We start from the raw sequence: 15,399 nt of genomic DNA, 5'->3' as shown, positions 1-15,399 counted from the left end.
ATTAATTTACTAATTTAACAGATGTTTCTTGAGTACTTTCTATGTGTCAGACACTGGGAATATAGCCCAGAATAAAACAGTCACAGTTCTTGCTTTTGGGGGCCAGTAGGAGGTGTTAGCTTATCAAATAACACAAATATGTGATGCCAAATTGTGGTAAGTCAAAAGAGAAAGTAAAGGGTCTCATTACTTTTTGGTAAAATATGCATTACATTGGGTGAGAGGGAAGTTAGGGAGTTCTCTCTGAAGACCAGACATTTAGGCAGAAAGCACAGGAATAAGTAGGTTTTATCCAGGTGAAGAATGGGGACAAAGGAGCAGTTTTCTTTAAAAGTAGAAGCCTCAGGCTCCAGGTTTCTAGAGATTTCTACTTTAGGTCAACAGATATGTACTGAATACCTACCATATGTCTAGCAGTCCACTTAGTGCTGTGAAGAATAAAATAGGTCAAGTTAGATGGGGTAAGCTTTTAGGTGTGTCTCAGGTGGTAAGACTAAATAATATTACAAGGAAGTTTCTATTAAAATTTTTTTGACTTTAATAGAGTGCTGAAGTAGTTTTTGAGGAGGAGAAAATAAGTAATTAACCAGGAGTCATTTCATTCCTGCTAGGGAACTACGTAAACATTGTGTATAATCTTTGCTCACCAACGCACAGAAATGATGTAGTCTGAAATGAAAGTCATGAAGATGATCTCTCAGATTCCTGAATAGAAATTGGAAGGTTCTGGGACACAGACTCAATTATTAGATTTTCCTTTTTCCCTCTTCCTTGAGATATGTAAGTGGTTGTGAAGAAGAAAAGAAGATGGATTCTGGGTCGCTGCCTCTCCCAGATTGGTAAAGAGTGGAGACTTGTCTTAGCTTCATGTCTGCAGTTCCCACTCCTGCCCCCAACACACAGTGGGAGAAGTTGTGTAGGTGGTTCACACTGAAGCAGCAAGCTTGGAAGACCGAATCCTCTTTTCCCATATCCCATCTGCCTTCTACCTCTGATTCCCCTAAGAGTCTTGACTCTTAAGAAGTCCTCTGAGTATTGATCATAACAGCAATGGAGGGTAGGAGAATGTGAAACTTAGATGAATGAAGAAAGAAGGATAAAGGGTAAAAAAGCTTTGGGCCTAAAGGGAAGCATGATGCCATAATAAAATGAAGACATTTGTTGATAAATGGTTTATGCTGGCAGCTTAAAAAATGTCCTGAACAGTGGCAACGTCATTTGAGCAAGTGCGATTTCCTAAGAGTACTACTTTAAAAGTTAACATTAATTTGAATAAGTTCTGATGTATCAAGATGTTAGTAGTATTATTTCATAGCTATACTTAGTTGTAAAAAATGTCAGATAAAAGAAAAACAGTTTCATTCTACTACTAAAAGGCAAAGACAAGACTTGGGATGGGGTGGAAAAATATAGGTGGAAAGCTTGAAACTTCTTGCCATTGTGCACAATAGTGCAATGAAGGGATTAAGGGTTCAAAAATTCAGAGTATATTTTGAGTTGACTCTTACATTTTAAGGACAGGTGTCTCCTTCTTCCACCGATGTTACTATGTCAAATGAGGTTGATGAAATGGCAGCTGAAGAAAACAGAAGTTTTTCCCCCCAAAGATTGCAGAAAGGTTGGCTAGTTGATTTCTAATACCGAGTGTGCTTTCAGTGGGAGATGTGCAGGGAGAGAAAGTACCAAAATAGACATATATGAATCGAAAAGCAGTCAACTGGTTGTAAAGATCTTTGGACGTCTCCTTGAGGAAGTGCTTTTTGTTTTTTTAAAAGCAAAAACTGGGGATTTATTATTTCAGGTAACTGAGGAGTTGGGCAGTGGTCTGACTCCAGGCACAGCTGAATTTTGGGCACAGATGTAATCAGATTCCTTGCTGTCTGCCTCCTGGCTCTGCTTTCCTCAGGCAGCCTCCTCCCTCCCCTCAAGGTGCAAAGTGGCCACCTGCAGTTCGAGGTGAAGAAGTGCTGTAGAATGTTCCCACCCTGGAAGTTTTTCTTCAGGCTCTACCTATTAGTGAAAAATACTACGTGGATTATGAAGGAAATAAAAACTTTGACACGTTAAATATGTTTTGCATGACTGATTGTATTTAATTGACTTATTTATGCCTTTAAATGTTAACCTGTTCTAATAGGGCATTTATAAGTGGTTAAATATGTTATTTGTGGTCATTTCCCTAAAAAAATTGGGCATTCTTCTTTCTCTATCCCTTTATTATATTCTTATTTCTGTTGGAAACTCAGGTTTAACCTACAATGCATCATTTCAACTTTTAGCATCTTTTCTAAGAATGTGACCCATGGTAATTATCAGGCCTTTGTATATTAGAAGTCATGAATCAGTAAATTGTGAATGTAGTGGTTTAAAAACATATACCCTGGAACTAGACTGCCTGGGCTCAAATCTCAACTCTACCATATGCTGGCAGTGTGACTTCAGACAGTTTACTGAACTCAGTCTACTTAAATTTTCTCATCTTATAAAAAGGGGATAGTAACAGTGCCTTTCTCTTAGTCCTGGAGAACCTGGCACGTAAAAAGTGCTCTTACTGCTACTACTACTGTTACTACTGTTGTTACGGTTGCTGTTGCATCTATACCTATTTCTCTCACATCTTTATTCTCTCACACCACATGTAGAAACACACCACAGACTTGGCTGAGCTGGAGTCCAGAGCGCTTTGGAAGAGAATTTTAAACATATTTTTAAGTGAAAGAATGATGCTCAAAATTAAAACCAAACTAGAGGATAAAGTGATTTGACAGCATTCCTGCTTAAGAATGTATTCTGCACTGTCCTACTTTTATTTTACAGAAGATACCAATTTCTCTTTTTAAACATTAGTGTCGAGGGAATATGTGCTTCATTTTCATTTTCATTTTCATTGTCTAGAAATTTCCTTGGAGATGCTGCTGATCTGTGCCAAAACTCTTGGGACTTAGCATTTCTGTGTGAGTTTTCTGGTTGAACTGGGCTTAATTAGATTCTTTTCTCTTTAAAAATTTGGAAACCGTCTTGTTCCTGGGTTGTAAGACTGAACATGTTTGGTTGAGTAATTCTCTTGGGATTTAATCTGGCACCCTCTCAGGTCTTGTTAAATGAGAACTTGAAAAGCCTCTTGCTGAGTGGGCTGCATCATTGTTGACCAAATATTTCAAGATGTAGGCACAACCATTTTTGTTAGTTTTTCAAGTGTAGTGTAATTTTGAAGTAATAGTATGCTTTTCTACTTGGAAAGATTAAAAAACCCTGAATGGCAAGTTGAACCAAGGTCATGTTCATCTTGCTTCTTTGCAAGTTTCTTTTGGCCATTTGGTTTACTTGGAAGCAGTGCTGAGCTTGACTTATGTGACTGTTTTGTCTAGAAGAGACAGTGAGATTTTTCTTTTATATAAAGTAATTAGTTAACAGTTGTCTCTTTCCAGTGGATATGTAAAAAGGAGGTACCGTTCCTTCAGCTAACTCTGAGCCCTGATGCCCCCATCCTTCCTCCCTCCCCCTACCCAGCAAAGCAGATTTTGTCTTTAATGTATCAAGTCTTCTGCCCTTTGTATTGGTTGCACACCTGCCATTGTTGTGTACTAGCATACAGATGAATCTAAATACAGAGAAATTGGCTGCAAAAATTCTTAAAGACTATAGATACCATTATATATCAGGGAGCCAGTCTCCGGTAGTCAAAGTTGAGATAATGGAAAAGTAAAGTCATCTTAATTGATAATAATGTAAGAATGAGGCAGTTGGAATTAGCAAGAGATCTTTCTGGGATGGCCATGACAATCAGAGCAGAGCCATGGCCTGGAGTTGGCTAGGTCAGTGACCGGCCCCAGATGTGGAGATATAGCAGAGTCCTGCTACCGCTGTCCATTTGTGCTGGCTCACTACAGATGCCTCCTATTGCGTTGCCCTCTTTCACAGAGGCTATGCCTTCCTAGAACTTAAGCTTACTAAATATGAAAAGTTTCTTTGCCTAAGTTCCCTTTCTGCTTTTGAGATAGAAACCCTTAAAGTTAAGTCAAATAACTATTCTTTTTTTGTAGATTCAGAAACTGAAGCCGGAAAGGTCAAGTGATTTGTACAAAATCACTCATGATTTAGTGGCTGAGCTACAACTAAACCTGTGTCTCTGGTTTCCCAAATTAGTGCTCTTTTCACTGATCCATGCTGTCTTTGCTTATCCATTCAATTAGCAAATGTAATTGAAGGGGCTCTAATTAGTTTGGCTCCTAAACACTTTTGTGGTTAGTGTCAGACTGGCAATCAGGTTTTTTTTCTCCCCCAGCTTTTGAGTCGTGGCCAGATTTTGTCAGTCAATTATTTCAGAGTCTAGAAGTCATCACATGGAAGGCAAGATGATTTGAGTAGCTGGACATACGTGTCTGTCTGTCTGTCTAATAAACATGCCTTCTGTAGGACAAATTAGAGAATGATATTAGAATGTACCAAATGTATATAGTCATTAGATGTGGAGCATTTGTGGCCAGTACAGTGATGACATTCCAGCTATCACTATCATTGTGTGTTTTTTCCGGACCTGTGAGCTTTGACACTACTTCCCTGTGTAATTGAGGGGTTAGCAGGACTCTGGCAACCCAAGCATCCCACGAAGCAGATGCTAGGGATGCAGGGGGCTGATTGGCCACCCCATGCACTTGGCAGTTGCATGCATTGGCACTGCCAGTTCACAGGCCTGAGAAGCTTGGAGGTGTGAAGTGTCCTGATGTCTGTGAACTAATTGTTGGTGCCCCTGAGGGCAACTCTCAAGGAGTTATCTAGATGGAACTGGATTTCCTTCAGTGGAAGAGACTTTCTCAGTTCCTAAGAGGACGTCTAAAATTGCCTCTTAGACCTCAGGGCTTACTGCAGTCCCTCAAAGACCTAGAGAGATGGAGCTGCGATAGAAGGAACGGTCATTGAGAGGTATGCCACCGTTTTGCATTGTGTTCATTACTTCATTTAAGTAGAGATGAACAGATGAGGCTCTCTGTGTAACCCATATTCTTGATACAGTCCAGGAGTGGAGAATTATAACTCCTCCTTCAACTTTTCCTTTTCTTATCTCCTCATCTTAATGAGCTGTGCTTCTCTTGAGTAAACTTGAGGTGTTTGCCAGGAAGTAGTTGCCTCTTTTTGAATCTCAGTATTTATTTGGGTGTAGGAAAGGTTTTCATTTAACTTAAGTATTTCTTTGTAATTTGACAGGAAAAAATTTTTTTTCAGAATTACTTGTGGCAAATCCCCATTATCTATCAAAATAGATATGTTGAATGTGCCACATGGTGGATGCTAAAATGCTGTATTGCCTTTAGAATGAAACATTTAAAGAGAATATCTTTTTTTTGTTTTAGGGTCTGAGATTTCTTTTGAGAAAAATTAGCCCTGAGCTAACATCTGCTGCCAATCCTTCCCCTTTTGCTGAGGAAGATTGGCCCTGAGCTAGCATCTGTGCCCATCTTCCTCCATTTTATATGGGGGATGCCGACATAGCATGGCTTGACACACAGTGCATAGGTCTGTGCCCAGGATCTGAACCTGCAGACCCTGGGCTGCCAAAGCAGAGCGTGCTAACTTAACTGCTGTGCCACCGGGCTCGCCCCAGGGTCTGAGATGTTTTATATTATCATTTAATGTTAATACATAAAGTACTAGGATACTTGATTGTCTGAAATTTTAAAGTATGATTTATGAAATTACTTAATGTTATAACTGCATTCATCTAGAATTTGATTTAGAAGCTGATAGTCTTTTATGTAAAATGGAAATGTAATGACTTCTAACTCATAATATTTAGGTTACACACTGTGTTTGGCTTGCCATTCTTTTCACTTTCAACAACTGCACATCAAAGACAAAAAGAAAATGTTATGTAAACTTTGACCACAAGAAAGACATTCCCATTCCCAAGATGCTTGCATGTCACTTCACATTTCCTAGTAGAAAATATGTCAATTTCTAATACACGTGTAAATTATTTTATGGGGAAATCTTCAGTTATCCTCCTGATAGTCCTTTGTCTTTTTTTTTTTAATAGTTTTGTTTTTCAAGTTTGCCTTTTTTTTTCCTGAGGAAGATTTGTCCTGAGCTAACATCCATGCCAGTCTTCCTCTGTTTTTTAGTATGTGGGCCACTACCATAGCATGGCAGCTAACAGAGTGGTGTAGGTCCATGCCCGGAAACTGAACCCGGGCCACCAAAGTGGAGTGTGCTGAACTTAACCACTAGGCCACCAGGGATGGCCCCGCTTTGTCTTTTTTTTAAAGAGAGAAGAGCATTTAGAGGAGCTTTTGTGATACTTAGGGTGATGGATTCTTTCTATTAAAGGAGAGTTTGAGCCAAGGAGTGAGCTCCTGGTCTCCTCTGACCTCTTTGGTTGCTGACTGGCTGGCAGGTGTATCAAGGTGTATACTGTATGAGAGAGAGCAGGGGGTTGGGGGAATGTCAGTGAGTGTGCCTACACCCATGTACGCATGCACATATGCAGAGGGTGGACAGAGTAGCTTTCCTGTACAGTGTGTTTGTGGTCATCATTAAAGCAGAAATGAGGGTTGAAATGAGGGCATACCTCGATGCCTTATTTGTATGTCTTTCTTGCATATATAGTTTCCACATGAGTCCTGGTAACTCACACTCTCAACTTTCATGGTGATACTCACAGTGCAGTAAGTGCTCATGTCCTTGTCCTGACCTTTTCTTTTTTCAAACAGGCTTAATTTTTTTATTCTCTTGAAAATAGAGACAGTAGGATGATGGTGATTGGGGCTTGAGAATTTACTAGGGGATTTTGCTGCCCGTGAAATCACTGGTGAATCCTGTAGTTCGGCTCCCAGCTCTGTCGTACTAGAGTGTTTTTTAGTCAAAAGCATCTACCAAAAAGTGTGCTGTTTAAGGATCTAAGTTGGAGGAATCCATGAGAAGTGTGTCTGTTCCCAGGACTGTTCGGTTTTGCCCTTTCCGCCTCAACTCACTTCACACTTTTTAAAATAAACAGTAGATTTGATTCCATAGAAACTGCATCTGTATGTGTATAAGGAATGGACTCTCTATTTCAGGCAATAAGCTATTTTTTTTGTCATTTGGAAACAAGGATTAGTTTTTATTCAGTCACTTTTATCGGCATGCATAAAAAGTAGATCCTACTTGTGCTCTAGAAACTGCTTATATTTTAATTTAAATAATATATATACCTTTGCGATTTTTTTTAAAGGTAGTGTCTTCCCCAGCAGATGTAGCAGAAAAAGCTGACAGAATTATTACAATGTTGCCCACCAGCATCAATGCAATAGAAGCTTACTCTGGAGCAAATGGAATTCTAAAGTATGTATTTCTCGACTGTGGATATTTTCTTACTATGATAGTTGATGAATTTCACATTTGTTAGAACTATTAGGAAATTACAATGATGTTTGTTAAACCTTTCTACACTGTTTTCTTTTTTCTTAAAAGTGAATAGGGGCTGGCCCCGTGGCCGAGTGGTTAAGTTCGCGCGCTCCGCTGTGGCAGCCTAGGGTTTCGCCAGTTCACCTCCTGGGCGCGGACATGGCACTGCTCGTCAGGCCACGTTGAGGCAGCGTCCCACATGCCACAAGTAGAAGGACCTGCAACTAAGATATACAACTATGGACGGGGTGGGGTTGGGGAGATAAAGCAGGAAAAAAAAAAAAAAAAAAGATTGGCAACAGTTGTTAGCTCAGGTGCCAATCTTTAAAAAAAAAAAAGTGAATGGTATGGTTTCTCTCATTGAAAGGGTTTATTTTTTCGCTGAAGTCAAATATATGACTTTTGGGAATAAATTCTTTTCCTTCTGTTGCTTTCCTATAACTCTTGCATTAAACTTACGCTTTCATTGGTAACATGTTTAAGAGACTTTTAAAGTTTGCATTTTAAACTGTACAAATGTTACAAGCATAATTGTCTTATGGTTTATAGAAATTCGGGAAAAGGTTTCTATGAAAAATAAAACCAAACATTGGAAAGAACACCATTATTTAACATTTTATTATATAATAAAAAGTTATTGTATGTCCTCTGGGTTAGTACATCTGTCGTGAGAACTTTGAGAAGTTGGAATTAAAGGTTAGCAGTAGCTCTGTAAATAAAATATGATTTAGGTCAGAGTTTCCTAGCCAGTGCCTAGCTTCCCTTGTTTTGAGAACCTTTTGGTTAATTGCTGCCTATTGCCAAACCCTCGTGGTTATGTTAGGATGACAGTGGTTGAATTCCCAATTTACTCTTCTGGTCTTACTGGTTCCTGTTCTAACTTGTTTTTGTTGTTGAATTTCAGCAAAGAGCTGGAACAAGCTGGTAGGCCCTGTCGAAACGTGAAGGGCTAAAAGAAGGGGTTTAACTTCATGATCCTGTAGTACATGGGATTTGAGGTTTGGGGAAGTTGAATTGCTTTTGAAAACTAACAAACTTGGAAGCAAAAGACACTTGGATATTAGGCAGAAAACTGATAAGATAAATGTTTAGATTTCAGGGAAGGTTGAGAGAGACTCATTTTGGATGGGGCCCTGAGGCCCACAGTCTGTGTGGTCCTGAGGCAACCTAGCTGTCTCATTACCTGGTCTGTTCCAATTATGGCCGTGCTTCACCTCTCAGGGAAAAGTTAGTAAAAACTCGTGTGGAGACAAGAATACTACATTTATTAATATCCTTTACTAAGGAATATGGTGGCCGGCTACCAGAGCAATTTTGTCTAGGGAGTATTTTGAAAGAGTTTGCCTTTGCATTGAATCGTAATTTGCTTCTCACGGGTGGTTATGTATTTTCTTCTGGGTCAGTATCATTTCCCCACACCCAGTGCATGTGTAAGTTTTGAGAGATTTCCCATTTGTTTAAAGACTTAAGATCTTAAAAATATTAATATCAAAGAAGACTGGTAAACTTAATTCTTATTTTTTAGGTTACATAAAGTGAAACTCTGCATTCTGAGGTGATCTATAATAGAGTATGTTACTTCTTTTCTGGGGATTATGACAATCATTGCTTTTGGGCCAGATCGATTTGTATGTCTAAAAGTCTTGTTTAAAGCATTTTGTGTGCTATTTTTTTCTATAGAAAGATTTTTCTTTTCTTTTTTGTAGTTTTTAGCAATGATTTTCTGTTTTCCCCTCCAATATTTGTATTTATTTAGTTCTGATTTTCCAATCATAATTATGATTAAATGGCCTCTAAATTAGTTTATCTGTAGTAAGAACTTTGGGAAGTTTGAATTAAAGGTTAGTCATAGCCCTTTAAATAAATTATAATGTAGGTTAGAGTTTCCTTGCCAGTGAAGATAGGCATAGATTATAGATAATAAGGAAATCATGTAGGTATATAGTCTGTACTTACAGTACAAATAAAAATGTTTTACTATAAGAATGCCATTTAAATATGTAAAATATGGTATGTGAAAAGACTGTTTCCCCTTTTTACCAATGTGTATATATAAATTTACCATAAAGAACAAAAAGACTTTGTCTATGAGATTTCCAGGTCCATTCCTTTCTGCCTGTTTGATGTTTTATTTTGTCTTTAAAAAGTTACAATTATTAAAGAATATGCCACCCTGAAGCAAATGACTAAATTTCAGTTGCTTATGTTTGTGGAAATGACATGGATATGTGAAATTTGCAATATGGCTTGTTAAAGACAAATAAATTACTTTTTAAAGAGACCCAACTACTTTACAAACAAAAATTTAAATCCTACCAAATTGCCCTTTTAAAGTTAATAGGTGTTTTAAATTGCTTACATCTTGGCTTACTTATATTATTATGGTTAGTGTGTATTTCACCTGAAACCAGAATTTATACCCTGTAGTTTATTAGATTATTTTGGTTTGTTTGAAAGAGTTTGGGTTTACTTTGAACTATAATTGATCTGAAAATGAATTTGAGATTTTGAACCAGTTCTAATGTTTTTAATATTAAACCAAAGACTTCTTTGATAGGTGGCAGCTTTTAGCAGATTCTGATTCTATGAGTAGTTGCATGAAATGTTTATTCAGAGTTGTAAACCATATTTTTAAAAGTATAAAACTATATTTTTTTAAAAAACTATATTTTTATTTATTTGCTTAGAAAAGTGAAGAAAGGCTCACTATTAATAGATTCCAGTACCATCGATCCTGCTATTTCAAAAGAATTGGCCAAAGAAGCTGAGAAAATGGGAGCAGTTTTCATGGATGCCCCTGTTTCTGGTGGTAAGTGGTAGCTAAGATATCTGTATACCTATTTCTGTTTGTCAGAAGTAGCAATTAGGGTTTTGTGGTACCCAAGATATATCCAGTTATTTTTAGACCTATTACAGGGTTCTCAATTCCCTCATTAAAAATAAAAACAAAACAAAACTGATGTGTGTTATTTAGTACTTTCAAAAAACATTGCTTGTTCTAAATTCAGATAAAAGGTTGTCACAACTTTGAAGAGTTGTGAATTTTTGGTGAAGATTTCTGTGGGTAGGGATAGATTAATTCCTAGAAAATTTAACTTTTTAAAACAGATTCAAGAAATAATTAGCTTGAATAATCATGTAACTATTAAAGAAATTGAATAAGTGGTAAAAAGAAAAAATCATTTCACAAGGGAAACATTAGGCCCAGATGATTTTACAGATTAATGTTAACAGAGTTTCAGGACGCAGATCACCTCAATTTTATATGAACTTTTCCAGACAATAGAAAAAGAGGAAATGCTTCCCAACTCATTCTACAAGAACAATATAATTCTAATATTTAATCTAGACAGAAACATTATGAGAGAGAAAAGTTATAGGTCTATATCAGCATGATATAAAAGTAAAAACTTTAAAAAAAGTATCTTAGCAAACTAAATCCAATCATGCATAAAAGAGATCAAACACTACAACCAAGTTTGGTTTATCTTACATATGCACAGATGGTTTAATATTAAAAAATCTATAGATATATTTCATCACATTAACATACTTAAAAATCCTATGATAATCTCAGAGGACAAGGAGACCCACTAATAAAATTTTTTATTTTTTTTTAAAGATTTTTCTCCTTTTTCTCCCCAAAGCCCCCCGGTACATAGTTGTATATTTCGTTGTGGGTCCTTCTAGTTGTGGCATGTGGAACGCTGCCTCAGTGTGGTCTGATGAGCAGTGCCATGTCCGTGCCCAGGATTCGAACCAACGAAACACTGGGCCGCCTGCAGCGGAGCGCGCAAACTTAACCACTCGGCCACGGGGCCAGCCCCCCCACTAATAAAATTTTAACAGTTTATTACTGTATTACATCTTAATAGTGGTATCTAGATATTTTGGAATGGCAGGATTATGCGTATTGTGATTTGTCATAATATCTAAATTTTCTAAAATTAGCGAAATCAAATACCACACACACACACACACACACACACACACACACACACGGGTCCATAATTATAGCAATATAGCAGTAGACAATGGAATAGCAATTTTATTCCAATTACATTAAACTTGATTTTAGACTTTGAAATAAAAAAATAACAAAATATAATCATTTAAATCAGTTTCTGTTTTTTCATAAAGAACCTAATGGTCTTGTTGCAAAGGTGTCTTATATCCAAACATTTTTGTATATAGGTGGAGGTATAAATAATTGTTAGCCACTCTAATTATTATATTGAATTGGTTAAGTAAAATTTAGGTGTAAAGATTTACAATGTGGTATAGACACTTTGATCATAAAATACTAATAAGCATCTTTAAGCTTGGTGTTGGTGTGGTTTTTTTATGGAATAGAATTAATAAATTGAACAGTTCTTTTCTTCAAGTGGTTCTATAATTGAATTTGAAAATTTATATAGTGCATATGATCTTGCTCTTGGTTGATCTTCTTTTGCTTCATGAGTATAGCCTGAAATTATCATTTGATAATGAAGAATACCAATTTTATTTTTAAACATTATTTAACTTTTCAAATATAGTCTTCTGTGTGATAAAACTTTGAGATTAACCTTGTTCACAGTGAGCTATTTTTAAACCCTGGTTTGTAATTTTAGGGTGCAAAAGTGCTAATTTATAATAGTAAATACACCTGAATCTGAACTATATTGTAGATTGAAAGCTCTGTGTAGAGTTGGTTTGTGATAATTTAGTGGTTGACATATGATCATTATGAGATTGGCCAGTGTATAATAGAAGCTTATGTTTTTCTTCTCATAGTTATTGTTTTTATATTTTTAATATGGTGGGCTAGAAATAGCTTCACTTTCTCAGTTAAAATAAAATAGAGGAAACTTTCCCTAAGTTAAATAGGCTGGTTTAAAATCATTATATTTTAACTAAATAAAATTAAGGAAAAGGGACCTGGGAAAAGCATGGCTTAGACACCCAAGGTGGGCCCACAAGTTTATAGGGTTCCATATATGTCATTCTTGAAATGTGGAATATTTGAGGTAATTTGAATAGAACCTTAAAAATGTTCCCCAATTTTGTCCCTTTCTCCACAACCCTCATCTGTTCTTTATCCTAGACTTTTTAAAAAATGCATTTACATGTATTTATTAAGAGATATTACATACAAATACAGTAGTATTCTAAAAATATAAATGGAAACATATATTTCTCATTTTGTGGTTAGCTTTTTAAAAAGAGGTTTTTTAATCCAGATAAATTTAAAATTGTAGATTTTTGAGCAAGTGATTGGTTTCTTCAGTGCAGCCTTTTCCTCTACTTCCTGCTAACTATTTTTCTGGAAAGTAAAGTGAAAAGAATAATTACTGTATCATTTTGCCAGCCCATGGAGTAATAGATTGAAGGTTTCCCCAGGTTTCATTTTTTTATTTATTAGACCCACCCTATAGCAGTTCCTCCCTATAACAAATAATACCATTTTATTAAAGTTCTATATAACTTTTTTAATCAAAAACAAGTGATGCTTATTAAACTGTTATAATTATCATCCTGAAAGCAATGTAAGTAGCTGTTTTACACTTGTTTAGTTCTCACTTTATAGTATAGATATTGCTTTCTAAAGTCCTTTGGTGTGCCTCAACAGATTTGGTGTTTCCTTTTGAAGCTGTCAAACTGTACATACCTTTACCAAAGCCCACATTATATTTATAGACATTGATGCTCTTCCTCCTGTAGAGTTTAAACTTTACGTTGAGTCTTGCCCTCTCTTGCTGCTGGGAAACTCTTCTCCTGCCACATAGAGAAGCCTGGACTAGCAGCTGGAGACGTGCTAACCACCAAGCATGCAAGTGAGGCCATCTTGACCATCCAGCTGGAGTTAAGTTCCCAGGTGACTGCAGCTGCATTAGTGACCTCAGGCTGACCCGCAAATGAACTTCCCAGCTAGGATAGTCTAAATTGCTCACCCACAGAATTGTGAGCAAATAAAGACACAAAGTTTTGGAGTGAGTGTTATGTAGCAATTGATAACTGATGAAGCCAATGTAGTTGATATTGCCATAATTATGTACAAGTGTTTGTGACTTAACATATCAATTAGTGTGCAACCTATACTTATTTAGTTTAAGTGTTATAAATCCTTTCTGAAGGAGCATTATTGTAATGCGGTTAGCATGAAGACCAACTTTAATGCCAAAGCTAAGTTGCTAAACTGAAGTCTGGTTAAGCCAGTCCAGAAAAGAGGTAGGTTTTCTGTAAATAGGTCCTTGGCTTACGTCTCTATATTTATGATTACAAGGGAGAATCTTTGACTAAATGTTACCTAAGTAGCTACCCTGGTGAGCTGATATGAGATATACCCATATTTAGTAAGATTTGGAAAAGTAAGTTGATGAAAATTCAATAAACGTTGTTATAGTGTTCTCAAGGACTGCTAGGGTTAAATAATGTGTTTAGATTTTTTTTTGCTAGTACGTCTAGCTTTTAACTGTCTTTTGTGCTCTTAGAACTGAATTTTATTATTAGAAGGGACTTTAGGAATGACTTAATTTGACTGTTATTTTGTAGATAGCAGTTTGAGGTCCGAAGAGGTTAAGTGGCGTGCCCAGGGTTCTCCGCCTTGACAGCAGATTTCAGACTAGCCTCTTACTCTTCCACCTCAGTCTGAGGTTCTTCCCACACTCTGCTGGGCCTTCTTCCTTCAGTCCCATCCTGTGGTGGCCTTCTCTCTTTTTCATAGAAGTTGCCTACTGTTAACTCCATTTCTAACAATTTCATCTACCCCAGTGGCTGGTCTTTTATCTTCTTTCTTGCTAGCTGACCTTTGAGGAGTGAGGGGAGGAATTGCTTTCTTTTCTAACCCTCAGAGGCTGGCTTCTAACCTGGAAGAGGCCTAACATTTCTGTCCCAAGGTCACTGGAGAAGGAATGGTTGAGAAGCCATCATTCTTGAAGCTGGATAACCTCGGAGAGATCAGCTCAGTCCTGTTGTGTTGACTCCAAACTGGAATATTTATTCTCTGGCTATCAGGAGCCTTTTATTCTGCAGTTTGGTTGGGATAGAACCGGAGTTTTTTGGGTCCTTCCTGTTTGAGATCCAGCTGGCTGGTGTTGTTTAATCAAATAAACCTCCAGAAAAAGAGAAAGTAAAATGGTATTTTGACATAGCCCTCACATGTTTGAGTTTGACTGGGACAGAATCTGTTCTGAGTCATAAGGACTTGGAGTTGAACGTGATTATACCTGAAAGCAGAGGGATGAGAGGATTGTTTATATAGCAACAATGAGGCAGTTTTCCATGTCCTTTTTCTGTGTTCCCATAGTATTGTATCTATGCTAGTGCAAGGACCGCTGTGTTAGGCTTATGTTTGTGCCTATTTCTTCCAGTAAGACTCTGAAGAGGGCAGGTACTATGTCTTTTTGAACTTACTCTCTCCGCGGTGTGTCTCCTGGTGGGCGTTTAATTCAGTATGGTTGACTGAATCAAGAATCTTCTATTTTTAAAATTCAAGATTAATGTTAAATATTTTGAGCATTCCTGCAGTTATTTCTCACTCCCGAACTGTTCTCTAGGTTATCTATCTCCAGATTATTGATCTCTCTAAGTTAAGCTAGTTAACTGCCTCTACATTCTAACATCAGTCAGAAAGTAAGTATTTACTGTGTTCAAAATGTTATACAGTCAGGCATTACTTAACAACGGGAATACATTCTGAGAAATGCATTGTTAGGTGATTCTGTTGTGCAAACATCATAGAGTGTACTTACACAAACCTAGATGATATAGCCTGCTCCACATCTAGGCTATATGGTACTCATCTTATGGGACCACTGTCATATATATGGTCTGTCATATATATGGAGCTATTCTGTAAGGGCTTTGAGGCATCAACAAGCTTGGTAGGTTTGTGGAACATTTATCTTTGTATTCCCAGGACTTAGCAGGTAGTTTTGCTCAGTTTGTTAAATCACTAATAAATTGACTCCTCATATGTCTAATCCATGCCTTTAACAGTTTGTGGTTATCAAAGTAAAGTTAACTGGGCTTTATGTA

General features: G+C 37.0%; 1 protein-coding gene across 1 annotated transcript in view; it reads left to right on the top strand.

Moving 5' to 3' along the window:
- HIBADH (3-hydroxyisobutyrate dehydrogenase) overlaps positions 1 to 15,399 on the top strand; it is a 109,547-nt gene that overhangs the window by 13,796 nt on the left and 80,352 nt on the right. The window contains exons 3-4 of the mRNA XM_046670224.1: positions 7,208 to 7,317; positions 10,068 to 10,189. Coding sequence (XP_046526180.1) covers positions 7,208 to 7,317; positions 10,068 to 10,189 — 232 coding nt within the window. The remainder of the gene's footprint in view (positions 1 to 7,207; positions 7,318 to 10,067; positions 10,190 to 15,399) is intronic.

The sequence above is a fragment of the Equus quagga genome, chromosome 8 (genome assembly GCF_021613505.1).
Source record: "Equus quagga isolate Etosha38 chromosome 8, UCLA_HA_Equagga_1.0, whole genome shotgun sequence".
NCBI lineage: Eukaryota > Metazoa > Chordata > Mammalia > Perissodactyla > Equidae > Equus > Equus quagga.
Note: the sequence above shows the minus strand (reverse complement) of the source record. Positions and strands in the feature narration are given on the sequence as shown.